Source organism: Falco cherrug, chromosome 5 (assembly GCF_023634085.1).
Source record: "Falco cherrug isolate bFalChe1 chromosome 5, bFalChe1.pri, whole genome shotgun sequence".
Classification (NCBI taxonomy): domain Eukaryota; kingdom Metazoa; phylum Chordata; class Aves; order Falconiformes; family Falconidae; genus Falco; species Falco cherrug.
The window spans coordinates 3,947,446-3,972,439 of NC_073701.1; the positions used below are offsets into that span (position 1 = coordinate 3,947,446).

Sequence of the window (24,994 nt, forward strand, 5' to 3'; positions counted from 1 at the left end):
GGGCAGGGCCGGCCCACGGGCGGGGCGAGGCCCAAGCTCCGCCCGGGCAGCGGGAGGGCTCCGTGCCCCCGCCGGGCTGAGGGGAAGGACCGCGATGGCGCTGCTCCTGCTGCTGCTCCTGCCGCTGCTGTCGGCCGCCGCCGCCTACCTGTGCTGCGTGCGGCGGCACACGGGCAGCGCGGGGGCCGTGCTGCGCCGCCGGGAGCCGGGCTGGGCCGAGGCGCGGGGCCGCAGCCCGCCGCGGGACCCTGTGAGCGCCGGGGAGGAGAGGGGGGGCGAGCGGGCGGGCGGGGAGCGGGACTCGGCGCTCACTTCTTGCCTCCTCTCCGCAGTGGGCCCCGCGGCTGTGCGGCTCCGGGCTGCGGCTCTTCGTTCATGTGGCAAACACGGTGGGTCGGGGCAGCGGAGGCGGTACCTCAGGGCGCGGCGGGAGCGGGTAAACAGGGCGGTAAAACCCCACCGAGGCTGGTGGGGAAAGCGGGACCAGGGGGTTCGGAAGGAGGGGGTCTGCTGGGGAATCGTGGGGAGGTTGCGGCGCTCCCTGCGTGCCTTTGGGTTCAGCCTGGCCCCCGGGTGGGATGCGGTGGGGAGAGGGTGAGCTGGCCCCTGGCTGAGCGTGGCACGGCGAGCCCGCAGCCAGCACCAGACTCGGCGGAGTACAGCGGCCGCCGGCTTCCCTCAGGTGTGAGGGGCTCCGGGCCCTTCGGCCCTCAGGGAGGGCGTTCAGGAGAGCCTGGAAGGCAGCCGTGCCCCAGCGCTCGCCCCAGCACTCCCTCAGGTGGGCTTTGGCCTGCGGCTGGTGTGGAGCGTGCGAGGGCTGTGGCAGGGGGCTGGGGGGGGAAAGCCTGCGTCCCCTGCCTTGCGGCATTGCCCACCCAAAAGCAGGTCCTTTCTGTTGCTGCTTGGCCTTTCCTTGTGAGCAGGGGTCAAGGTTAGGCATGAAAGCCGCGTTTCAGCAGAGTGACCTTTTGCAGACCTTGGAGGCTGGGTGGGCCTGGGGTGAAAACTAGCGATGGGCTGTGTGTGTTTGTGAGAATACCTTGCAAGTGGCTTTCTTCCAGGATATAACAGCCAGAATACCTTTTCTTCTTTGCTTTGTGGCTGCTTCTGGTGTGTGGCCCTGAGCTTCTTATCTTTCCTGACATCCCCCTTGGAGGGAGGATGTGAGATTCTCAATCTCCTACAGGACTGTGCTGGTTTAGATTAGATATAGATTAGGAGCCATGCATTTTCAAGAAGAGGCAGCAATTCTTATGTAATGTGTGAGGCAACATATCACTTCGCGGATCTAGGAGTGTGAGTCTTGCTTCAGACTTGTACTGTATGTGTACATCCCTTAACATGTCTGTGAAGCCCACTGTTGAGCTATTAGGACAGGCTGGAATAAGGACTGCTCTCTTTGGGACCGTGGGTATCGCTACACTGGGAACCAAGGTATTCAAAGAGTGTTTTCAGCTGTCTGCTACCACAGAGTCTCCAAATTGTTCATGCTTTTCCAAGTTAACTCTGTTTACTGCAGGAGCTGGTTGAGCGAGAGGAACGATCCTAACAGTAGGATGAACAAAATAATAATAAGTGTCTGCCTTATGCTATGTTTGCATAATCTGTGGAACATGAAGAAAGTAATGGATGGGAGCTAGATAGATGCCTCTTAAAAGTGTTGCACCCTGCAGCTGCAGGCTGCTTCAGGGCTGTGTCAGGGAAGGACAAAAGCAGGAGAACCAAAGGAACACTCTCTTTATAATTATATAAATATGAGGGGGGCAAGAAGGGGAAGCATTTCGGGCCAGTTTTGTGGCCTGAAGTACAAGCATTTGTGCTATTTTTTTACTACATAGCGTTGCATGCTCTCTAGGGTGCTTTTAGACTGTGGCAATTGTGAGCACATCCAGCATTCCTTGTCTAGCGAGGAAGGTGTTTGGGTCAGAGTTACTGCAAACCAATGTTTCTGCTTGCTTTTTTCTAGGCTTTTGGACAGATCTGCTTACTGCCACTTTTAATAAGGTAAGAGTGGGGAGTGTTCTTCCCCTCCCAGTTCCTTTTCTTTTTTTTTTTTTTTCTTGTAAAGGTACTTGCATTGTGTACCACTTATGGGTTATCTGAAATGACCTTTTCTAAGAGGGAAGCTGCATAACTTGAGAGTCAGCAAGATTTTCATAATGTTTACTAGATTATTTAAAAAAAACTGGTTTGAGTGGGCCTCTATGAGAAGGAATCAACCTTTATTCACACTCAGGCAAGTGGATAGAAATAAAATTCACCAGCTTGCCTCTTTGCCTTTCTGTTCTTTTGCTAAAGAGCAGTCTTTCCTTTCAAAGCAAAAGCATGTGCAAATCTGCTGTTTATCACCAGCAGTGGTAAAAGAATAGTAGTTGTGTGGAATTGAGGCCGGACATGAAGTTCAGTGGTTTTAGTATGTTCTTTTTTAAGTTACCCACTATTTAGATCAGCCTTTTCTCCTTCTCTCGCTTTTATGTTTTTGTTTAGAAACTGTGCTTTCAAGTGTACATTGCACTAAGCCAGTCAGGTAAGAGGTGTCGGGAACCTCAAGCTCACGCTTGGCTCACATAGTTTGCCTGTGATTTGGTGGATGATCTGTGCAGATCCCAGGACACAGAAATGTATTACACATAATTGGTACCCCTCAATTTTTTGTTTGGGGCATGTGAATCAGTCCCAGACAAGTGTCACTGCTGTTACACAGCAGATCATTCCTTGACAACTATGGCAGGGTCTTGGGTTTTTTCCTTTACATGTTCCAAGCCCTGGACTTACGCTGGTTGTATTTGGTTGCAAATGAACCATGTTGAAGCAGGTCATGGAAAAGTCTGAAGAGGTGCTGTTCTAACAGGATTAGTGCTTGAATGTATGGTTTATACTGCTTTCTCAGTTTCCTTTCCATTCCTGTCCTCTTTGGTCTGTGGGTGATATGTCTAATTAAAGTGAATCAAAGACTTTCACCATTTCTTTCTCAGCTTGGGTGTACGGAGGCTGGCTGGCTTTATGTCAAGAGGTAGGAGGCTCTGTTAAGCAAGCAGGATAGATTTGATGCTGCCTTTAAGAAAGGTGTAAGGGATTATCTTGTAACTGTTGCAACTCCCTGCTGTAAGAGCAGACTGCTAAAACAAAATGTTCTTGGGTAAGGTTCCCTCTGAACAGTCTGAAAAATTAGTCATGGTGGAGCTTGCAACTCTAGCAGTGACTCTCTTTCAGGCTGAACAACTTCTCGCTCATGCGTTCGCTTGACATTCATGAAGATCCCACGTTTATCCCGGAGGTTGCTGCGGAGGTTGCAGAAGACAAGTCTGAGGCTAGAAGCACTTCAGATATTATCGAGCAGCTGATAGCTGCAAGGTCAGTATGTGATGTGTAAGAGTGGAGTGGAAGAACACTTGTCTTGGCACTATTATATCAGTGGAAAGCTGTTGTTGTCAGTATTCTGGATTAAAATCTTTTCCCACACCCAGCTATTTTACAGAACAAATAGTGCTGTCAGTCATCTTTCCTTTTGTAACTTATAAATTGTTGGTAGTTATGTGAAGTTTCCACAAGTTCCAGGGAGCCTGCTTATTGGGGAGAGACCAGATTCTTCCCTTGCTAGGGCTCTGGTTGCACTGTTAGAGCAGATAGACCTAGTGGTTGGCTAGTCAGTGCATACAACCCTTGAAATGAGTTTGCAGGTGTGGCGTTTCTTGCCTGTGGGGAATCTCAAAGAGAACACAGGGGTTACTTGGAGGAGAGAAGGTACATGGGTTGTAAAGAAAAAGATCCACAAGAAATCAGGCTCTGTTAGTTACATTGCTTGGGTAAAAGCCAGTTCAGCATTTTGACTGCAGCCTGCACTTGATTAAATCCCACTAGATTCCAGGCAAAACATTACTAAGGCTTACATGTCTCCTGAGGTCTGATGCTGAGATGGGAGCATCTGGGCTGCTGTGAATGCTCTCCTCAGCTCATCTTGGTTCTTATTGTGGGCCTATCCAGTAGTTACTGAAAATATGAGCTGTACTTCATCAGCATCTCAGGTTCTCTATATGTATCTCAGCTTTTAGCAGGATTAAGCTTGCTCCCTGCTCAAGTTCTTAAACTAAAGCAAGAAAAAACTTTCAGCTCCTTCACTTTAGAGGGAGGGATATGTTTTCTGCAGGCATTGGTCAGGGTGAGTGCAGCCTTCTAGTTCTTATGTCCCTGCCTCCACCAGTGATACATACAGGGCAGGTTACTGGAGCCTTAACCTCTTCCCAGCATAGCACGTTATGGTGCCATGTGCTGTCCTGTTCCAGGATTTGGCTTCTAGTTTGGGTGATGACATGGAGACATCACAGGAGTAGTAATTGTAGCTAGCTCTTCACATGATCTTATGTTAATCCTGTTATGATGAGAAATGGTTTATTTCTTATGTGCTAGAGCCATTGACTTAGTTTTAAAGCAGCTTGCTGATGTGTATCCTTGCATGTGCTGCATAGTGCCTTTTCCCCCTCCTGCACAACACACTGTATGTGCTGCTGGTTATCTCTGGATCTAACTTGCAACAAGATCCTGGGGGTAGTTTTACCAGTATGTTCTAGCTATTCTGTAATGTTGCAGTGGTGAGTAGCAAATGTGAACCTGGAATAAATTTTGAACAGTTAATGACTGCTGTATTGCAGTAGAAATATGAAGCAACTAGGAAATGTCAACAAGACTGACCCCTTATTTCTGTGGCACCCTTAGAGTGCCTAGTGTCTGGTATGTGTGCAAGGAGTCTGTGACAGTGTGAGCTGAAAAGCATAGGCTAGCAGTCCAAACAGTGACCAGCAGGTTTACTGTGAGTGGTGTCCAAACCTGCTTTGGACTGTGATGCTGAAGTCTATAGGTCTAAACAGGGGTGGCTTTGATGGTTCACAGTTGCCCCTTTAATCATTTCTTTGCAGGTCTGATTCTGCTAGCAATGGGTTTAGCTTCAAAGGGATCAAAGACTACCTGGACTGCTACCGGTAGGTGAAATTACAGTCTGGAAACAACCTGTCTCACGTGTTCCCCTCCTGTGGTGGGCTGCCACTGTTCTACAAGCTCTTAGGCCTCTCTCTTTGTTAGAATTGTCCTTGAGGTACCACTGTTTAGCATCACCCTCTGCAGTCCTTTCCCACTAATAAAGTAACAAAAGAAAACCAGCTGGGAGAGCTGGCACAACTTTTACAAGCCTGCAAGGATATTTAAATGCTATTTTCCTTGGCTTATTGTCAGTCTTCTCTGGGGGAGATTTCTACATACCTTGTTTGCCCAAACATGAGTGAGAAGGAAGGAAGGTTCATGTGGATGATGCGAGTTGCATATACTGTGCATCTTTGAAAAATCACTTGGTTCCCCACTGCTTGTGTTCCTGTGAGCAGTTTGCCTGCTTTCACCCAGTAAATGTGTCCAGCTTGGAAAGAACTGGGAGTACATCTCTGACTGTCCAGTTCTGCAAGCTGTTGGCTGCTTGGTAGCTCCTGGTTGCCTGTGGGGCATGCACCACATGTAGAGTGCTCACATAAATCCTCTTGTGCTCCTCGCACTGGTTCCTCAAGGACCACCTCTACCAGCAGGCTGTGGAGTGGAAGCCGACACTAGTCTGGTGTTACAGGTGCATCCTGACTGTGCGGCTTTTGTGTCAGCCAGAGACAGACGTGTTTGTGGTGTAATGTAGCCTTTTGCCAGGAGCAGGGGAAGGCCTGTTTGTTATGACAGTACTGCTGGGAGCCCCTTCTTTGTAACAGGAGACCTGTAGGAAGGAAGGGGAGGCTGACCTCTTGGTCTTAGCTCATAGTACTGGGAGTTTCGTAGCTTCAGGAGCTTGAGGACTCTGTAAAACTGTCAGCTGGCCTTCCCTGTTTATCTGGTGGTTCAGGAATATCTTGGTAACTTTCCTAGTTCCTGCCACTATTCTAAGGGTTGGAGGTGTGCTGCGTAGGCAAATTCTGTACTTAAGGAAGGGAGTCTTCTGTCCTGGTGGTGTCAACTGTGTTGAAATCATCACCACATGCAGATTTTTACATAGTTCTTGCTTACAGCTGTGACAGCTGCCATCTTGCTACATGAGGGGCAAACCCTGTGTGTGGGTGTGGTGTGGGGGTCTTGTAACAAGGTCCCAACTTCTGTCCTGCCCTGTAGGAGTGGGAAGCTGACGCCATCTCAGGTAGCAAAGAACATCATTGCCATGCTGGAGGACTGCGACAAATCCACGCCCCCACTCAGAGCGATAGTGCAATGGGACTCGGAGCAAATAATGCTGGTAATGTCTGCATCTGGTAGGAAAGGGGCCTCTGCTGCCCCAAGAGCAGTATCATCCATTAGAAGGGGCAGAGGCTCTTCTGCTGATATATTGCACAGATAAATATGTATGGTTTTCCTCCCTCCTTGTGCAGAGGACTACAAACAAGTTTTCTTCCTGCCAGGAGAGAGGTAGCATTAAAGCAGTCTGTTTCCTGCTGGATGACTATATGTTTAAAATGGGACTTCTGTGCTTATGTGTTATCTATTAGCATAGATGCTTCGAAGTAGTGGTTTCCCACCAGTATATGGTGGAAGAAGAAAGAAACTCTTATAGTTTGGCTTAGTAGCAGACTGAGAAAACCATTTTTGGTATCCATTCTGATGCTGGTAATGACCTTTGGCTGAACTAAATATATATAATATACACTTTTTATTTTTCCTTTGTGCAGATGGCTGAGGCCTCCACTGCTCGTTACAGGAATAAATGTACCCTGTCATATCTGGATGGCATCCCAGTGTGTCTGAAAGAAGAGTTCAAAGTGGTGAGTTTCCTTGTCTAGCTGTCAGTTCATCTTGCAGGTGGTCAACATGGACAGCTCACTCCAACGAGGTTTAAAGGCCAGCTCTAATGAGGTTTTAAGGCCAGCTCCCTGGCAAAAGCCTGAGAATGTTTGTAATGAGTAGGATTAACAAGTTTTGCCAGGTGAAGACAGATCTTGGGTACAGCAGACGTGTTTCGTATCTTGTACTGATCTCTTTAATCCGTGGGAAGTAGAGAGTGGGAGTGGGAAACAGTCCCTCTTCTGATGAAATGAGAATGTATGAAAGCATCTGTAGCAGTGGGTGTAACTGCCTGTATTTCTCAGGCACTGCCTCTGCTCCACCAGCAAAGCATCCCTCTCTCCTTACTTTAAAGGACGTGTCAGAAATATGTGTTACTTTGAAAATCTTCATTCATGAGGAGTTTTGCCTGTGGCCTAACAAGTTACGATTAAATGCTCCTGACAGTGTCATCAAGCTGTTGTAGGTTCTGCAGAGACCTACCCACAAGGTGGGAGTCCTGTTTCTGTATAGAGTCTTCCATTGCTACCTCAAGGAGTACTTAGCATATCCTGAAAATTAGTCCATCTGGTATTTTGGCATTCATCTAATCTTGGTGCCTTGCTTCAAAGCACTGCAGATCTGAAATGCTGCAGCTCTGTCTGTAGAAAAATGGAAAATAGAGCTCCTACGTGCTGTGGAGCCAAGGTGACTGTTCTGCAGCCTCTGGGCATAGCAGATGCATTGTTGCAGGGAGGCAGACATTTTGATGATCTACGTGTTTCTGCTCTTCTGTGTCATGGTATTAAAAGGACTCGTCTGCATGGGCGAAGGACCAGATATTGAAGGGTTAAGTGTCCTGTGAAGCTTCCTAGCCCCTACTTTACCTCTGTGGGTCCTAATGTCTGGGATCTGTTATGGAGTTGAAGTGTGCATGCTTCACAGGCACACATGCCTGCCTACCTTGCCAGGGTTTTAGGGTGAATAATAAGGTGTCTTCTTGCTAAGGTACCTTACCATCACCGAGTGGGAACAGTGTATCTTGGGACAGAGCCTGAAACAGAAGATGCTACTGTGGCCAAGAAGCTGCGAGAGGCTGGGGCTATCATTATTGGGGTCTCAAACATGCATGAACTAGGGACTGGAACAACTGGATGCAACCCTAATAGGTAAAAATCCCTTTTGCCTCTCTTTTCCCCCCCCCCCGGTCTAGAAAGCTAAAAGTCTGTCCAGTACTGTCAGGGAAAGGTATAAAAATAGGGCAAGCATGTGAGGATAAAACTGACTGAAGCACCCTGTGCAGGGAGAACCCTGAGGGTATAAAACCCCAGCATTGTAGATTTGAGGGTCAGAGTAGCTGTGGAAGCCTGAAGGCACCTGAAACCAAAGGAAGGAGAGAATCTGAGTGGTGTCTGCTGAGTAAGGAACTTGGTTTGCCAGGTCTTACAGGCCTGGAGGTGTGAATGTTTACAGGATAAGTGGTAGACAAAAGTGGTGAGAGAAAATAGATAAATAGTAATCTAATGCTTAGTCACAGTAATGGCTAAAGGCCCAGAATGATGAGAAAATGTAGTCATCTCAGGATAATGTAGTGGGTTTACTGTATTTCCTAGCTAAAACAGGTTCACTGGAATTTACTTTACTGTTGAGAATTCTCCAGCTGTAGCCAAACTGAGAACTGCTATTCCAGAGCAGTGGTCCTCAGAGCCTTGATAAGGCATGTGTGGAGAGCCATGCTTGTGCACATGCAGCTGGATGGAACTGGGGATCCCCCATCAGCTGCAACAACACACCAGGGCACTTCCTCCCTGTGAGGTTGGCTGGGTACCTTGCCTCCTGGCCGGTCTCTGGTGTCTGGGGACTGTGGTCAGACTGGAGACTTTGGGAGCTGTTGCTCTGGGATAAAGGGCAGAGTGGGGATGCTGACTTGCTTGTCTGTAAGAATTGCTGGCTGCCAGCTGCTCCGCCTTTTGGAACTGCGTAATGCACTGTAGCATGCAGTAATGGCACGGTGTTGTCGCAGACAGAAGAGCTGGAGTGGCATCCTTTCTGTTGCTTTGAGCCTGCCTTTTGGATGGGCTGCTTGTGATAATGAGATTGGGCTTTGAGGTAGAAGTCTTCTTTGCATCTTGTTTTCTAGGGACATAGCATTGTCTGGGATTAAATGGTATCTCTTTACTAAGAAATCAGAATCCCTGAGCTGTGTTTCTGGATCTTTTCCTGCCCTGTAGTGCATGTGGTCCTTCCTAGGAAAAGATTCAACACTGTTTGTCTGCTTCAGGTACCACAAGATCCCTAGGAATCCCTACAAGCCTAACCACTTCACAGGTGGGAGCTCCAGTGGGTCAGCAGCAGCTGTAGCAGCAGGTAAGTGGTCCTAAATGGAGATCAGAGGTGGTGGGAAGAAGGTCCTGAGCCAGAGTACCTCAGGCATTTAGTTTTTACAAAGCGGTTTAGAAGCTGGAGAGAACTTGTAGCTGAACAGAGAGCTCTGTGTACTGTCTTGGCTACAGCTACTAGTAGAATGGACAGGGCAACACGATGTCTCTGATCACAGGCCCATGTGTGGGTTGTGTTTTTTTTGTAGGTCTCTGCCCGGTGGCTATTGGCACAGATGGGGGTGGCTCTGTGAGGATTCCTGCTTCGTTCTGTGGTGTGGTGGGGCTGAAAGGTAGAGTCCTTTAATCATGGAGGGGGAGTGTGTGTCTTGTTCGCTGTTTTGAGGATGCCACAAACAAGTCAGGCACAGTCCATTAATTCCTGTCAAGCAAAACTTGACCAGAGAAACCCTGGAGTATAACACCTTGGGAGTCACATGGGCTGGACTGGCAGAGTGGACATATTCTCAATACTGACTATTGTAAAGATATTAAAACCCCCAAACTTACTTGAGTCAAACGCTAAACAAAACACGGGTGCTGCTTTTTTTGCTACTCACTCATCCCTCTTCAATATCCATTTGTTGCCGAGAGGTGTTCTTAACACCTGTGTCTGTAGTGAGCTGGTGAAAAGCAGCTCCAGCCCCAATGGTTTGCCATCACCCCTATTATATGGAGAGGCTGATGCTGCTCAGACTATCTGGTCCATTAAACCTGGTAATAGGCTTGTATATAACCGGGATGTAGTAATTCCCTCTTATCTCAGTGTTAGAAGGAGTAGCAGGTTTTGCTGTACAAAATTAATGTAATCAAGAAGAATGTGCAGAGGACATAAATGCACAGGGCAGTTTCTACACCATGGGAGGTGGTGAGACAGGATTGTCACATGGAAGAGATGCCAGCTTCTGGGAATGGCTTATCAATCTGAAGGATCTTGGCTGCTTCATTTGAGGGCAGATACTCAGCCATTACTGTTTTTCTGTCCTTCACATGTGATCAACTTGACTAATTTTGATTCATCTGAGGAAGATAATGATGACAATGACAAAAATCTAACTGCTCAGAAAGGCGATACAAGTACTTGCAGAAGACAATTGGTGTTAGGCTTGAGGTCTCACTGGTGGAGTGGGTGAAATCTCCCAGGGGGTGGTATCTCTTGCTGTTGATAATCCTGCTGCTGCCTCTCCATCCTCCATACCATAGGTGCTGCTTCTGCATATTTCAATGCATGTATTTCAAAATGCCCCTGCACATATTTCCTCTCAGCTAAATAATTTCTTATGGGGAAACCAGTTTCACTATTTGTTGAACCTGTCTCTTTCACTGATGAGACAGATCGTGGTCAGCAGAACAGGGCACTGAAAGATGAGTGACTGCGCTCTGAAACAGCAAACAGTGACTAGCAGGGTATGTTGCTTACTGACTAGAGGTATCAGAGCCATCTAGGTCAGACCTTGCCAGCAACTACTGGTACCTGGCTAACTGCCCATTTCTTTTTCTCTAGGCACATTTGGGCGCATTAGTTCTTACGGCAGCTTGCCACTCTCCTACTCCACAGTCAGTGTAGGTAAGAGAACTTCTGTTCCGCTTCAGGGACCTTGCTGTGTGCTGTTCTCACAGGGGAGGCAATCAGTGCCTATGAAGGACCTTGGGAGGAAGGGTACCGTTTACTCCTTGTCACATTTTTAGAACTGATCTCTCTTTTACAGGACCTATCTGTACCTCAGTGGCAGATGCAGCCATTGTTTACAGTATCCTTGCTGAGCCAGATCCGCTCTATCCATATGGTAGGTGAGCCCTCTCCCTCCCAAAGCCCAGGTGCTTTGCCTTCCTAGAAGCATCCTAGATAAAAGGAGGAACTCTTGTTTGTGCCCTGCAGGACTAAAACAGCCCAAAGCAACTCTATCTGATATGTGTGCTACTGACCTGAAAGGCTTAAAACTGGGAGTGGACTGGACATTTTTTAAGGTGACTGTTCTACCTCTTTCTTTCTGCTGCTTTGCAAAATGAGAATTTAAAGGAATTCAGTGCATTCACTGTTTCCTTGCCTGTCATTGTTAGAGCTCTTCATATTTAGTCTTGTAATTGGAAGAGAATATACCCTGGGTGAAACCATCGACAGGGATAGATTTTTTCCTAGGGCAGTCTTTTGAGGAAAAGTCTGTTGGAGGCATGAGGCAAACTAATGACTGTACAGTTGATGGCAGTGTGCTTCCTTATACTGCTGTTTCTATTGGAAGCAGTGCTTCTGAGCTGATTACAAAAGGCAGTTGGTTTAAAATCAAATGAGGAAAATTAAGTGTATCTGTTTGGTGACAATGCTGTAGCTGGCTGCGTGATACTTCATCATTCCAATATGGAAACAGGGCTTGCAAGCTAGTACTGCTTGGCAACTGTAATGCGACCCCACAAATGTGCTCAGGATTTCTTCCCTGGAGGAAAACCAGGACTCTTTCTGGCTCTGCCCCAGTGCAGAGGAGGAATATGCTCTCCTCTGGAAAAGATGACCTTTCTTTTCCTTAGGGGTATGACCTGCAAGCTGTGGAGCAGGTGGCCTAGGGCAGTCCTGGAGGGCTGTGTTTCACTACTATTAGGGACAAGAGCAAGGAAATCTCCATGAGGACCAAAGTCCTGGTGAGTGCACTCACCAAGGAGAAGACAGCTGTTACTAAAGTCTGCTTAGTTCTTTGCTTTTATTCTCTAGGCATGTGACGATGAAGTCCTGTCCATCTGTGAGAAAGGTAAAGAGGAAAAGTCTGTCTCTTACTCTGCCTGATGTCAAGGTATCACTTGGTGCTCCTCTTACATCTGCATTAAAAAGATCTCACCTGAAGTCCTTGAAGGCAGATGTTTAAAGAGGTCTGGCTGGACAAACAGCAGTAGCTTTGTATTAGGGAAGCTCTCCTGACTGCTGAGGGTTAAAAAGCTCGGCAGTTGTAGGCTAGTCAGGTTACAATGGAAGAATGCAGTCCAGTGTGCTAAGCCGCTGTATAAAGACAGATCTGTGCTTTTAATACTTACTCTGCGAGCTTTAGTGGTAAAAGACTTTTAAGGGAGAGACTTGTTTCACGACATAATGTTCAGTAGCAAAGACAGGGCTAGGTCTTTGTGATGTATCCAGTCCTCTGGTATTTCCTTGAAATCAGCCAAATGGTGCCTTTAGGGTGGCTTTGTCAGATTTTAGACTAAGCAAAATTGACCCTGGTGAGTACTTGGGGCTGGGGCAAAAGACTCTACAATGCCTGGTATAGTAAGTAGTTGGCCTCCTACGCATTGGAGCTGAGAGAGTTCACAGTATTCAAGCTTTGTTTGCCTGGATTTTCTTCAGCCTCCTTATTTCCATAGACACTCATGCTTCTGCATGTGTAGAGTTTTCTTAGAAGAAATGCACCATAAGCCAGTGAAATAGGCAAGCCTGGGTATTTATGAAGAAGCTGGGGACAAAAAAAAGATACAGATTCTTTTTAGACTGCAAAATATTCACTTTTCCTGAAATCTTGGTGTTCAGCCTTACTAAAGTACATCAGGATTTAGTGAACCTGTACTGTTGACCTGGTCTCTTGAGTATCCCCTGGGTTTCTCTACCATAATGGTTCATAAGAGGCTTTGAATGGGAATCTTGTGATGCTAAATAAACACTTTGTGCTGATAGAATACCAGTCATGTCGAGTGCTTGGAAGCATTGTTGGTCCACCTTTACTCTTCAGGTTAACTTTGGGGGCTAGAGGGAAGAGCTGAACTTGCCTGAAAGGCAGCAGCTATGTTAGGAACCTGTCTGCAAGCCCCTGCCCCTGCCCTGTTGGGATGTTGAGTTCTAGTTAGGCTGAAGGCCTTTACCTATGAGAAGCAGCTGCAGCAGTCTGCATGCCACATGATGTGCTGGAGATGCTTACCTTGTAATGGCCTATGGGGTCTCCAACTTCTCAAGGGAGTGGAGATTTGCAGCCCTTCTGTGAAGTTTGGTGTACTCAGGGATGCTGTTTGTTTTACCTGTTCTGTATGCAGCTGTGGAGCACCTGCAGAGTTTGGGAGCTAGTGTGGTTGAAGTGTTTCTTCCAGAGATGGAGGAAGTTCGAGTAGCACATGTAATCTGCATTCTCAGCGAGATGAGGGACTTCCTGCAACCTGACTTCAATAAACATTTCCAGGAAATGGTAAGTAGCAGCAGCTTGGATCGGTGGCAGTAATTGTCCTGGCTGATACAGAGCAAGTGTCATGTCACTGAGAAACCTGAGGGTTTCCTGCTTTTTCTGTGACAAACCACCAGTTGGGTGAGTACCGATATAGTAGACCGGACCTGGAAGAGAACTTCTGGGCTCCACATTGAGTTTCTTGCAAGCAGAGCCATGGTCGATGTTTTCTTTCAGAATTTGGACACTCGGGCTAACCTGGCCTTGGCTTCCCAGTTCACAGCTCTGGATTATATTACGGTAAGGAACGTGCTGTGGTGAGGGCTGGAGGGAGGCACCTAGTGAAATTGTAAAGGTGGGGTAGAGGATTCTCTTACCTTTCCACGTGTATGGGGAGATTATCACCCAGCTGGACTGCCTTCTGCTGTGAAAGCATGCTGAATGGTGGGGCACTACAGAGGACACACCATCTGGACTAGTCCTGCATCTTTGATTCTAAACTGCACGAGTGGTGTTGTCTTTTGCAAAGGCATAGGTTCTGATGGGCAGAGTCTGTCAACATCAAACGTGAGCCTCGCGGATCAAGAAGGCCCAGTCAGACAGTGGTCTCTCTGCTTGCAGGCAAATCGACAGAGAACTCGGAGCATGCGATTTTTGCAAGAGATCTTCACCACTGTGAACTGTATCCTTACACCAGGTATTGGCAGTCTCGGCCAAAGAGCGGGTCCCCAAAAGCTGTGGTGCATTTTAGGAACAGTCACTCCATTAACTTCCCCTTTTGTGCATGACTTTTGTGCAAATACTTTGCTGTGTCTCAAGCCTTCAGAAGCTAATGCAGTCTGGTTAGAAAGGCTGCTGTGTATTTCTAGATCTGCTGTGTATTTCTATTCTTACTGCCTATATCGTCCATGACTCTGAGAAACTCCTTGGTATTTGAAATGGGAGCTGCAGAGCCAGCACGTTGACATGAGGGGGGGGGACTGGATGTCTACTTCTGTGTATGCAAATGTTCTTGCTCTAAAAAGGAACTGCTTAATTCATAAATCCCAGTGACTTGATTGCGTTCCAGGGGTGTGAGTTGGCATCACCAACGTTTATCAAACATGGCTTTAATGACCTGAGCTGTTCCTTGAAGATTGCCCACTGCCCGACTCTTCCTTTGCTCTTTAAGCACTTAAGGTTGCCCAGACAGGCTGTGGCATCTCCATCCCTGGGGATATTTAAAAGCCATTTGGACATGGTCCTTGGCAGCCTGCTCTAGCTGACCATCCGAGACAGAAGGGTAGACAAGATGATGTCCTGAGGTCCTCTTAAATTTGTGATCTCTCCACAGCTGTTGCTTGCACTGCCCCAAGAATCTATGAATCTGATCTCTTGACTGGGAGCAGCGACCTGTCCTTCACAGTCCGGTCCATGAGGTAAGAAGAGCACTGCCTACACTACAGTAACAAGCGTGGGAACAGCTGGAGGCTAGCTGCACTAACTGAAGGAGCTCAGGCTGTAGAGCAGGAGAGATTGATCCTAGTTGCTTTTCCCCAAAGCATGTCTCTGCTGCTGTCCTAAGGCAGGAATGCTGACAACAGCTTTTTCCCCAGGTTCATGCAGCTTGGTAACTTCACTGGGATTCCAGGCCTTGTGGTCCCCATTGGATATTCTGCTGCTGGGCTTCCCATCAGTTTCCAGGTGAGTATTGGCTCTTTGTGAATGCTGGGTCATAAAAATCCCCAGCTGACTTTGTCCTGAACCACTATAACCAGGCTCCTGCTGTTCCACATAACACACTTGAGGACTTGGCAGGCGCTGGTAATAAGTTTTAACTTGTGGGTGAAGAGATTTGCCTCGGAGAAACTCACTCCTGAATGGTAGAAGGACTCTTCAGATATCTGGGAGGTAGACTTATCTGTCGTCTTGTTTGTTTGCATCAGTACCCAATTTGTCACTACTTTCATCTCCGATTTCTCATTTCTGTAACTTCTTTAAGACCTTCCCTCTTGAAATGGACCTCATGCATATGAAAGGCCCATGTCTTGTAATGATAAGTCACACAGCTGCCTTTATCCCAAATAAAAAGTTACTTACTGATGTAATAGGGAAAAAAAACATGTGTCCTTTAGGTGCTGTTGAGGGAAAAGAAATTGTTTTCTAGGGCTTTCAAGAGCACCTGTATGTGATGATGCTACTTTTTTCCTCCCCTCCTTCCTCCTTTCTCTCTCCCTCTCTCGTCTTCTCCCAGGTCATGGCAAAATGGTGGGATGAAGCTGTTCTTCTGAGGATTGGCCTGAAGCTAGAGCAGTTCCGTTACCAGACAAAAAAACCATCCATTTATTACGACATCCTTGCATGATGGAGTGACCAAGAAGGGGACTAAGCCTTTTTTTTTTTTTTTTTTTTCCCTAGTGTGACCTGAGCGAATATTAAGAGTGGACTTGTTTTCAGTGTTCATCTGAGTAAGGCTCAGTAGTAGGCCTGTTTGAGGAATGGGGAGGAACACTGGTCTAAGCAGGCACTGATGCTTAGCAGCCATCACTTCTGCTCCCTGTTTGTTATTGGATGGTCCAGTTTATACTGGGGACACCAACTGTGCTAGCTAGTTCCTCACTGTGTTTTTGCCAACAGGGGAAGCTGCAACTATCTTCTGCAACCCCTTTCCATGTAAGTGTCCTGTGTAAAGATGGAAGACAATTGCATCTACAGGACTGCATGTGGGCAGTTCATACTACTGTGCAGGGAAAGGTGCAATCTCTAGACCTTAAACCTCACTGAACTCCTCCTGCTCCAGGATATAACAAAGGTACTGTTTTGAGGGGGGAAGAGACAGCAAATAATGCCTAGCTCCCTTGGAATGATGAGGATCTTAACACAACTGCAATTAGGTAGTTTTGTCTTTTGGCCCCTTACTTAGTTCCTCACAGCAATATAGCAAGCCTGTAGCTATGGAAGTGTTGCTGTGCTGCTGTTCCTTAAGCTACAAACAGCCTAAGGTCAGTTCTTAACTGTTCCACGAAGTAAGGGTGTGCTTGCTACATGAGCTGTCCTATCTACCTTCGGCCTTATGTGCAAGGGTAAGAAAAAGTAGAGCATGAATCCTCATCAACTCGGCGATTCAAAGCTCTGGTTCAGGGCTCACCAGGTATCCTGGGCTTGTGATCAGGCTGCTGGAGAAGCTGTCATATAGATAGGAGCAGAGAAGATAACTGTATTCTTACTCAGCTTGGAAGGGAAGAAGGAACAGAAAGTAGTTGCAGTTTCTCCCAAACTCAGTACGGTTTGGGAGGGTTTTCCCCCCCCCCCCCCCATACATACCCACTCTTTAAGCAGAGCTAGCACTTTACTAATGGCAAAGTTCAGTCAGACGGCATCTGAATGGAAGAACATCGCATTGCCATCTCCTTAATCACCTGAGTTAAACCATCAACTCCTACCATCAGCTGCCCCTAGCATCCACAGTTAAATTATATGGTTGATACTGCCTTTTAATTCCCCTATGTGATACTGCCACAACTGTTTTTTCACTAGATTCTAGTATAGTTCAGCTTTATGAAGAAGAGTTTAAAAGTAAATATTTCTATTATTAATGCTAAGTTATTAAACACTACCAACATACCTTAGAGTGAAACACTGCTGAAATGCATTGTATAGCAATAAGGGAGTTCATAAGTGTTTGACAAGAATAAATTTCTGCCAGGAACATTATTGCTTGAAGGAAGTGACTGAATATTCCCTAATTTAATGCTATTACTCATGGGATTAGAGATGGATGTTTAAAATACTCAACTACAGTCCTTCTAGATGAAGCTATTTATTTCATATCCCTTCCTAAATGACACATGATGAAAAATTATAATTTCAATATCTAATTAATTCTCTGGGCAAAGTGAGGGAGCTCAAGTTGCTAGGAGGAATGATAGGAGCTAAAGTTAAGAGTTTGTTGTCTTTTAAAAATAATACTCACATCCTACTAACAGTGGGAAGAAGAAAGAACTGAGAGGTTTTACTGACTGACAATAGTGTTGGCTGTCTTTTCTGCACACTGCTTCCTCCCTTTCTCTAAACTGGTATCACATCAGTGCACGTTTCCAGTGCAGCACTTCCCTGGTACTGAATTTACTATGATAAACTTTACTTGTCCTGGTGAAAGGCCCCCGTGTTTCCTTTCTTCCCCTGACTGTCAACTTATCCAAGTTCTACAGCAGACCAGTTCCTAATTAACATCAGTTCTATCCCCACTGTATGCAGTAGCAAGGCAGTTGTGTGAGCAAAGCGGACACAGTGACCACACACACAATCCTGTTGCTTCACATAGATATATGTATGGGTATAGATATACGGTATATACACATTGATTTTTTTTATATATATATAAAATAACACCTTGTTTATAAAGCGACATTTAATTGCCACTGGTTCCCTTCCCGCCCCACAAAAACAATAGTATACAAAATATAAAATATTTTAAATATTTATAAACGCTGCAAGAAAAAAATAGAACTGTACGAAAATATTTTTTTTTTCTGAGGTTCCCTCCCTGGCCTGTGGGAAGGGAAAAAGAAGGGGTACACATTTGGCCGGCCTAGTGTGCCTTGAGTCCGTAGTTGTTAAGCGGGTAGGAGTATGCCCTGCCTAATACTATCCGGTCCCGGAGGAGCTTAAATAAGACATAATAATTGCAGAAAAGGATAAGGGCCATGGAGAGGGTATGGTTCCACTTCTCTGAGCGCAGCAGCGAGTAGAGCTGGTAGCAGACCACACTGCCCTCGATGAGAATCAGGAGGTTGAGCAGCCGTAATGGACGGTGAAAAAGGAACTGCAGGGAAACAGTTAAAAAAGACAGATTTCTATAATTTGTTGCAGTGTTAAAGTGGGGAGGGGTACATACATAATGTTGTTGGGCACCACTGTGCTAATGACCATCATGCTGGGCAGAAGAAATGTTTGTACTCCAACCACTGCTAGCATAAGAAACAAGGTGTGTAGGAGTGTCATTTTTCTTGAGAAGGGGAGGATGGGTGAAATAACGTACTGGCCAGCTGACATACTTTAATGTTTCCTTGGAAGACATTGACTAGAACCCTCTTTAAGAATATGCCACTGCCTGATGGGAGAGCTGCATCACTGTAACGAGCACGCGCTGACAAGGCAGCCGTGGCTTCCATCCTGCCCAGACATCACTGTCATCCTGCAACGGGAAAGCCCCTCTGCTGCAAATGGGTATTTTAGCGGCAACAGGCTGTTGCACAGCACTGAACTCTTCCCCACGATCTGCTCTGCTGCAGCTATGTTTGCGCCTCTCCTCCCTCCCACCATCATAAGTCACCAAGCAAGAGAAGAGATACTTGCGTAAAAGCGGGCGTGGGACACATCTGAAGGCACTGCTACGTTATAAGGCCCAACTGCTTTATACAGGCATCGGCTACGTCGCACCAGAACTCCTTGTGGCCATATTGTGTTTTCTGACCAGCTGTGGGGAAACAATGCCAGAGCGTTAGCATCTGTGCTCGCAACTCCCTGGACGTGGGTTCACGGGAATGGACTGCATCTTGAAAAATACCAAAGCCTCTGCCACAGGGATGTCCTAGCTCCCACTGGAAAAGCACAGAGGATCACAAGCCCACCAGATGGACTCTGAGTGATGCAAAGAAATGGCTCCCAGTGCAAGAGCCTAGCCTGCTGCATTGGAGGGGGCCACCCCCTGCCCCTGCGCATGCTACTTCTCCAGTGGCTAAGAGGAATCTCCGTGTTTTTTTCTGGGAAGGAGCCAGCAGAGACCAGAGAAGCTCGGATAGCTCGCTAGAGTAGATGTTTCTGTTTCTAGGGAACAGAAAGACCAGCAGAGTTGCATGGGGAATGGAGAAGTGTCCTCAACAGATAAGTACTGCTGGTGTTTCCTTATTTACTAGAATGTCTTCTCTTGGCCAGGTATGCCAACCTCTCCCCATCCCCACACTCACATATGCTGCGGAGCATTGCTGTAGGAACCATGTTCTAGCTTCTGCCACTTGCCAAGGTGGGCAGCTGATCTGTGAAGCAGGTCACAGTACTTGGGAGGCAGCAGCTGAGTGGTGAGCATGACAAAGGCATTGATCCACACCATGATGAGGTGCTCACACGACCAGCGCATGTCGTAGTACTGGGTGCTCTGCAAAGAGACCAGACAAGAACTTGGCACCACTGTCATAAAACAGAGGAAGGAATGACAAGGGACGTACTGCATGTGCATCCAGCAGACCCACACCACATGTTACAGGCATGCGCTTTTGGACCGGTGGTTTCGGAGGGTTACAGCTTAGGAAACACTCAAGACTCCCTTCTCCTTGACCTGAAGGAGAAAGGGCAGGGGATGATGCTGCAGCTGGTGCCTCTCCTCCTCCAGCAGCAGATACCTAGGGGGTTTGCTTGCCACAGAACTGTCCCAGGAGCACCAATTGCACCAAGACTGCTACGTGGATTTAGAGCCCTGCCCACTTCACTACACCAACTGGAGCTCGTTCAAGTTAGAAAAATGACAGATTAAAAATACAACCCTCACAATGACAAAAGGTTCTCGAATTTAGCTTGCCAAGCATCCTAGTTGGCTCTTTTTTCTAGCAGGCTGACCACCAAAGCCTCTGATCCAAGCACTTGAAAGCCAGGATGTTGGATCTGAGACGGGTAACAACAGGTTCCCTTTTCTAGGAAGAACACAGCTATCATCTGCCTAGGACAGGGGGTGGGAGAAGGGGAGTTAGTAAGTGGGGTGATGGGACTAGAGGTGCATCACATTTATGGCAATACCTATCCGCCAACCAGGAGCAGTACTAGTGCACTCCGGATGCAGCCATGCTCCGCTATCCAGGCTGCCAAAGGGGAGACAGAGAAAAGGGGAATTAACCAGGAATCTGGCCTGGCAGCAATTCACACAACATTCAGAAGGAGACGGCGGGCAGGGGCGCGGAGAGAGCCAGAGAAGAACTACCTTCACAAAACACAGTGGCAGGAACGCCACGTAGTAGGCACTGAAGAGGGAGTTGAAGAGAACTTCCTTGATCCTGCGGTTGAAGTCTGCTTTTAGGCACTCCACCTCATTGCGGATGAGATCTGGGGAAAGGGGGCAGCTGTGGGTGGGGATAGACGTAGGATTATTGAACTGTTCTCTCAGGGATTCCCACAGAAGCGAGAGGAAATCTTTGGGTTTGACCAGGCTGCTGACAGCTGAAGCCCCATCATCCACCATCTGGTCCTGTACCAAGTAACCACAGTCTGCAGGCAGGGGCTGTGCTCTGCTGTCCTGGTGGAAGCAGCACAGAGGAACGTAGACACCAAACCTGCAGAGAAAGAAAGCAAAAAAAAGGGCTGAAATGACAGCCATTCCAACACGAAGCAGGGGGCACCTTCTCAACAGATACTGGCCTTTATGAGAGAGACACCACAGAGGAACCCTCATTCCAGAAGTCAGTAGCCAACTCTTCTCCCCCATAAAAGCCCAGAGGCTGCAGCTTCAACAGCTGTGCAGAGAAGCTTCTTTAAATCTCATTTATGGAACCAATGATCCCAGTCTTCAGTCGCAGTAAAGGCCCCTCATGCAAACAGCATGCTGAGGCAATGTGCTTCACCAGCTCAGCACCACCTCCTTGCATCATACCCTGGCCACTCCTACTTCCCCTTTAATCATAAAACGAGGGCACCGATTACAGCCAACAGCTCTGCTTCCCATGGTGGTTCATGCCGCCCCCAAGCAGCTATGCTCCCCGTACACCTATGTATGCAGGTACAAGGTGGTGTCACTCACGGGTAGCCCAGGAAGAGGAGGTTGAGCACTGAATGGCTGCGGAAGAGGTTGACCAAAGTCCAGCAGAGCACCCATCCGCAGAGGGTGAGCAGCACCAGGCGCACCATGTAGTGAATCACTGATGTCGCACCCACCTGAGAGGCCTGCAAATGGGGAGGAAACATTCAGCTGCTCTGCAATGCTAGTGCTAGAACGTGCCTGCGGAGGAGGAGGAGCAGGGAGAGGGAAGGCACAGCTGCCCACTTCCAGATGCAGCAGACTTTCTTACAAAGGTGAATGCCTTTGATTTTATTCGTGACTGATAGAATCTGAAAGATTCAAATAAGCACAAGTTGTAGGGCATGACTAAAATAGGGCCTTTTGAAAAAAAAAAAAAAAAAGCAGAGCTGCAAAATAGAAAATATTTTTGCTCAGGTCCCTTATTGCTCTGATGATAGTCCAGGATAGCCTGAAACACGCTTCCTCTTGTTCTCTCCTATAGAAGGATCAAGTCTCAGCATTTATTTTCCTAAAGAACTGGAATGTCACAGTTCTCAGCTAAGGGAAGAGAAGATGGTGCACCATAGCAATCCCAAAACTAGATTTCCACCGCTCATCTCTACTGGATGTACAGGCTGCAGTCTAGTAAGGAGGCACCACCTTCAAAAGGGCAGCAAGAAAGCTTGTTCCAGTCTCCAGAGGGGAGAAGGCAACTGAACTATGAAAAGATTCTTAGGGGTTAGAGCCAATAAATGGGACGTGCAAGAACTTGCATGGAAGGTTTCAATGCAGAAATTTCAGTCTATGGGAAGTTTTATGGAGAATGTGAACATAAATGAAAATGGCAGGAATCAGAGATGAAAAAAGAACTTCAGAGATCCCATCTGGTCCATCTATTCAACAGGATAGAACTGTTCATTTATTTTATTTTATTTTATTTATTTTTACACTTATCGCTTAGTTGCTTGGCCTGGAGTTGTTAACCATTTCAGTGGACAGACCTTCCATTTTCCTTAAAATGAGCTTCCTCAAACATACATCTGGCCTGGTTCTGCTCTCACAAACAGGGAGAGTCCCAGAATCTGACGTGACACAACCAGAGTCTCAGAGTTATTCAGTAACCAGGACTGGAAAAGCAGTTCTACCAGCTATTCCTATTTCACTTTAGTGTACTCAGACATCCTCCTGCTGACCTTTCCCCTCTTGTCTCCTGTTCATTCATCCAGTCTTGGCTAACCTCCCTATCTGCCTTTCTGCTATCAAACTTGCAGTTCTCTCAGCCATTTCTCTGGCACGAGATAGAGATAGTGACACACCATATTGCACTGGCAGGGATAAAGAAGCAAGTGGGGCCATTTAATCTCCTCATAGCTGCAGAGGCAGCAGAGCTACCCAATACTGCAGGACACGAATGGGCTCAAGGAGAAAACTCCAAGGCAGATGGGCATCCCCAAAATCTTAGTCCTTCACACCCAGGCTTGTTCTGGGGGAAGAAACCCTCCAGCTATCCAGCTTGCAGAACTTTCTCAGGCCACGGATGGTGATGCTCTGCAATCCGTGCTATGGGCAGGAGAGGGAACAGTGGGAATGTTACCTCAGAGATGAGGGCCCACACCAGCCTCCGCGCCAGCATCACTGTGATGAACGCCGCCAGGTGGTAGTCAATGAGGTGAAAATTCTGAAGGAGGAAAGAAAAACGGTCTTCACCAGGGAAAGGGACTCTGAAACCACCCAGCTGGGGTGGGACTAGAAAGCTGGCTGCTGAGAGTGCATTAGGACCTTGTGTAAGCATTCCCCAAAGCTCTCTTATCCTGGAGGAGGGGTAAACATCAGTAACACAGGAATGTCTCCAGAAGCAAGATCTTCCCCACGTGGAGGTTCTTTACCATGAAGAGATTTCCACTCAAAACAAAACAAACCCACCCTTCAGGCAGGTATTTTGGGGTTCAAAGGGATATCTAGGACCAGGATATCCTACTACGGAGAACAGCTTGCAAGTTCTCCTGGGAAAAGCCACTGAGCAACCAGAGCAAGGGCAGCCAAAATGGAGTCCAGAGTGAGCCCACCAGTTCATTTTAGCTCTTGGTCTCAGAGATGGTCTGTAGCGACCAGTGCTCCCTGTTAATCAAGTTGATCTGAGAAACGTCAACTTCACAGGCCATAAATCTGTATTAGAAGTTTAATGTTGGCTCTGGCAGCATCAAGTCAGATACAGCTCTTGGACCCCTTATGATTTTTCAGTGAAGCCACTGAATGTGTTCGGGCTAGAGCAGCTCGCAGACACTGAATACTGCTGTTTGGGACTTCAGGGACATTTTGGGTAAAAAAGAATTCTTGACATCTGATGGGAACAAACAAATAACTATTAAAACCTTCCAGGTAGGGAGCCTAAAACAGAATGTTTTTTCTTCAAAGCAAGCTGTGTCCAGCATCACGTAGCTGAACTGGAACCTGGTAACTGGAACACCAGCACCGCCTGTCGGTGCAGCTAACTAAGGAACCGCCCCAGGCTTCCAAGCAGCACGGACACAGCATGAAGTGAAGGACCCCCTCAGAAGCTAGCTTCACTCAGATGAGTTTGCTGACTCAGGTCACTGCCAGGTTGCGCAGCTTATTGGGGCAGGAAGAAGACTGAAACTGAGGAGACTAGGAGCTTTACATAAGCTGAGGATCTGACCCCCTCCCCAACCCCTGGGCTGCTGACCTGCTGTGAGATGCTAATGAAAACTTGCATCATCTCCCTTCTCTCGGCTCCGTTGTTTCCACTGGGAAAGGGCACCCACAGCAGGAGAGAGCAGACTCCTGGAGTCTCAACTCCATTTCAAACCCTAGGGGCTAGCACAAAAAATTTCCACTGAAGGAATCCTGCTGACATCCCTCTCCCACCTTTTACATATTTTCTCCCCTGTAAAAATGGGGGTGACATGGCCCTGACTGATGGGGGTGCATGTGAACTTCCCTTCACGCCCTTAATGTCAAATGCCTTGTGATTCCTGGACTGAAGCAGCATGAAAAGCAGCTGTGTAATGAAAAAGCATGAGGGATGGCATTCGCCGGGAACTCACCAGTGAGGTGCAGGAAGCAGGGTGATTGTATGGGTACCACCAGACAGTCTTGTAGATGTTGATGTACTGAATGAAGAGGGCTACCAGTAGGTAGATGAAGAACAGGAATTCAAAGAGAAGGCTCCCATCCAACGGCAGTTCAGGTATCCGACAGTGACGTACAGGCTCCGGAGTAATCAGCGCTGTGATCGGAGGCGCGGAGAGGCTGATGGCACTACCATTCCTGAAGCAGACAGGTATCACTCACTTGGTAAACATTCTACATCATCTCTATCATTTTCCAGGACAGCGAGTGCTTGAGGTTGTGAATTTGGGACTGGGCATTGCTAGAGGAGAGATGGCAGCAGTCTTGCATTCACGTTTCTGGCACAAGACTGGTGGTGAGCTTCATAGGCTTCTTAGCTCAGACAAAACCCTCACCCAGCATTTTCTCTAGACAACAGACCGGTCTGCTAGAGGTGCTGTGATGCGTCCAGCAATATTTCAGTAAACTTGTAGATGGAGGAACAGAGGTACAGAGTGAGGGAGCAACTCCAAGCAAAAATCAATGAGGGACTCTGTGCCAGACCAAGAGCTTAATGTTGGCTCCTGCCACCCATCACTAGGACATTACAGTGGCGCCCAGCCTCCTCCAGTACTGCAAAGTGTCCGTTGTCTTTCTGACCACAGTTCCTCTCGTAAAAAGAGGGGTAACTAAAAACGGAACAGAGGAGTTCAGCCACTTCCTAGAGGCTGCCCTCCCAAGTGTTTTCACCCTTCCTTCTTTCCTAGCCTTCAGAAGAGGCTAGGACAACTAAAAGCTCCAGCAGACTGAACTGATGGAGGAAGTTCAGGCATAAACTATGCTGTGTCTGACTGAAACCAGGATTAAGCGACACTTCCCCAGGACCCTGGGGCACTGAC

General features: G+C 47.4%; 2 protein-coding genes across 4 annotated transcripts in view; one reads left to right on the top strand and one right to left on the bottom strand.

Moving 5' to 3' along the window:
- Positions 1–37: 37 nt before the first annotated feature.
- On the top strand, positions 38–16,984 carry LOC102045838 (uncharacterized). The gene is made up of 20 exons (XM_055711697.1): positions 38–250; positions 333–389; positions 1,967–2,004; positions 3,214–3,354; positions 4,914–4,976; positions 6,133–6,253; positions 6,684–6,776; positions 7,783–7,943; positions 9,056–9,141; positions 9,362–9,445; positions 10,657–10,719; positions 10,862–10,939; positions 11,032–11,120; positions 11,857–11,893; positions 13,158–13,306; positions 13,520–13,582; positions 13,904–13,979; positions 14,616–14,700; positions 14,878–14,965; positions 15,516–16,984. Exons 1-20 carry the CDS (start codon positions 95–97, stop codon positions 15,624–15,626), a joined length of 1,839 nt encoding a protein of 612 aa, XP_055567672.1. The 5' UTR covers positions 38–94; the 3' UTR covers positions 15,627–16,984.
- TMEM39A (transmembrane protein 39A) overlaps positions 16,572–24,994 on the bottom strand; it is a 21,941-nt gene continuing 13,518 nt past the window's right edge. For all 3 annotated transcript variants that reach the window (XM_055711696.1, XM_027816950.2, XM_055711695.1), the window contains 7 exons: positions 24,092–24,314; positions 22,621–22,704; positions 21,048–21,190; positions 20,235–20,583; positions 19,231–19,418; positions 18,620–18,740; positions 16,572–18,086 (listed from right to left, as the gene is read on the bottom strand). In XM_055711696.1, coding sequence (XP_055567671.1) covers positions 17,853–18,086; positions 18,620–18,740; positions 19,231–19,418; positions 20,235–20,583; positions 21,048–21,190; positions 22,621–22,704; positions 24,092–24,314 — 1,342 coding nt within the window. In that variant the 3' untranslated portion in view covers positions 16,572–17,852. The remainder of the gene's footprint in view (positions 18,087–18,619; positions 18,741–19,230; positions 19,419–20,234; positions 20,584–21,047; positions 21,191–22,620; positions 22,705–24,091; positions 24,315–24,994) is intronic.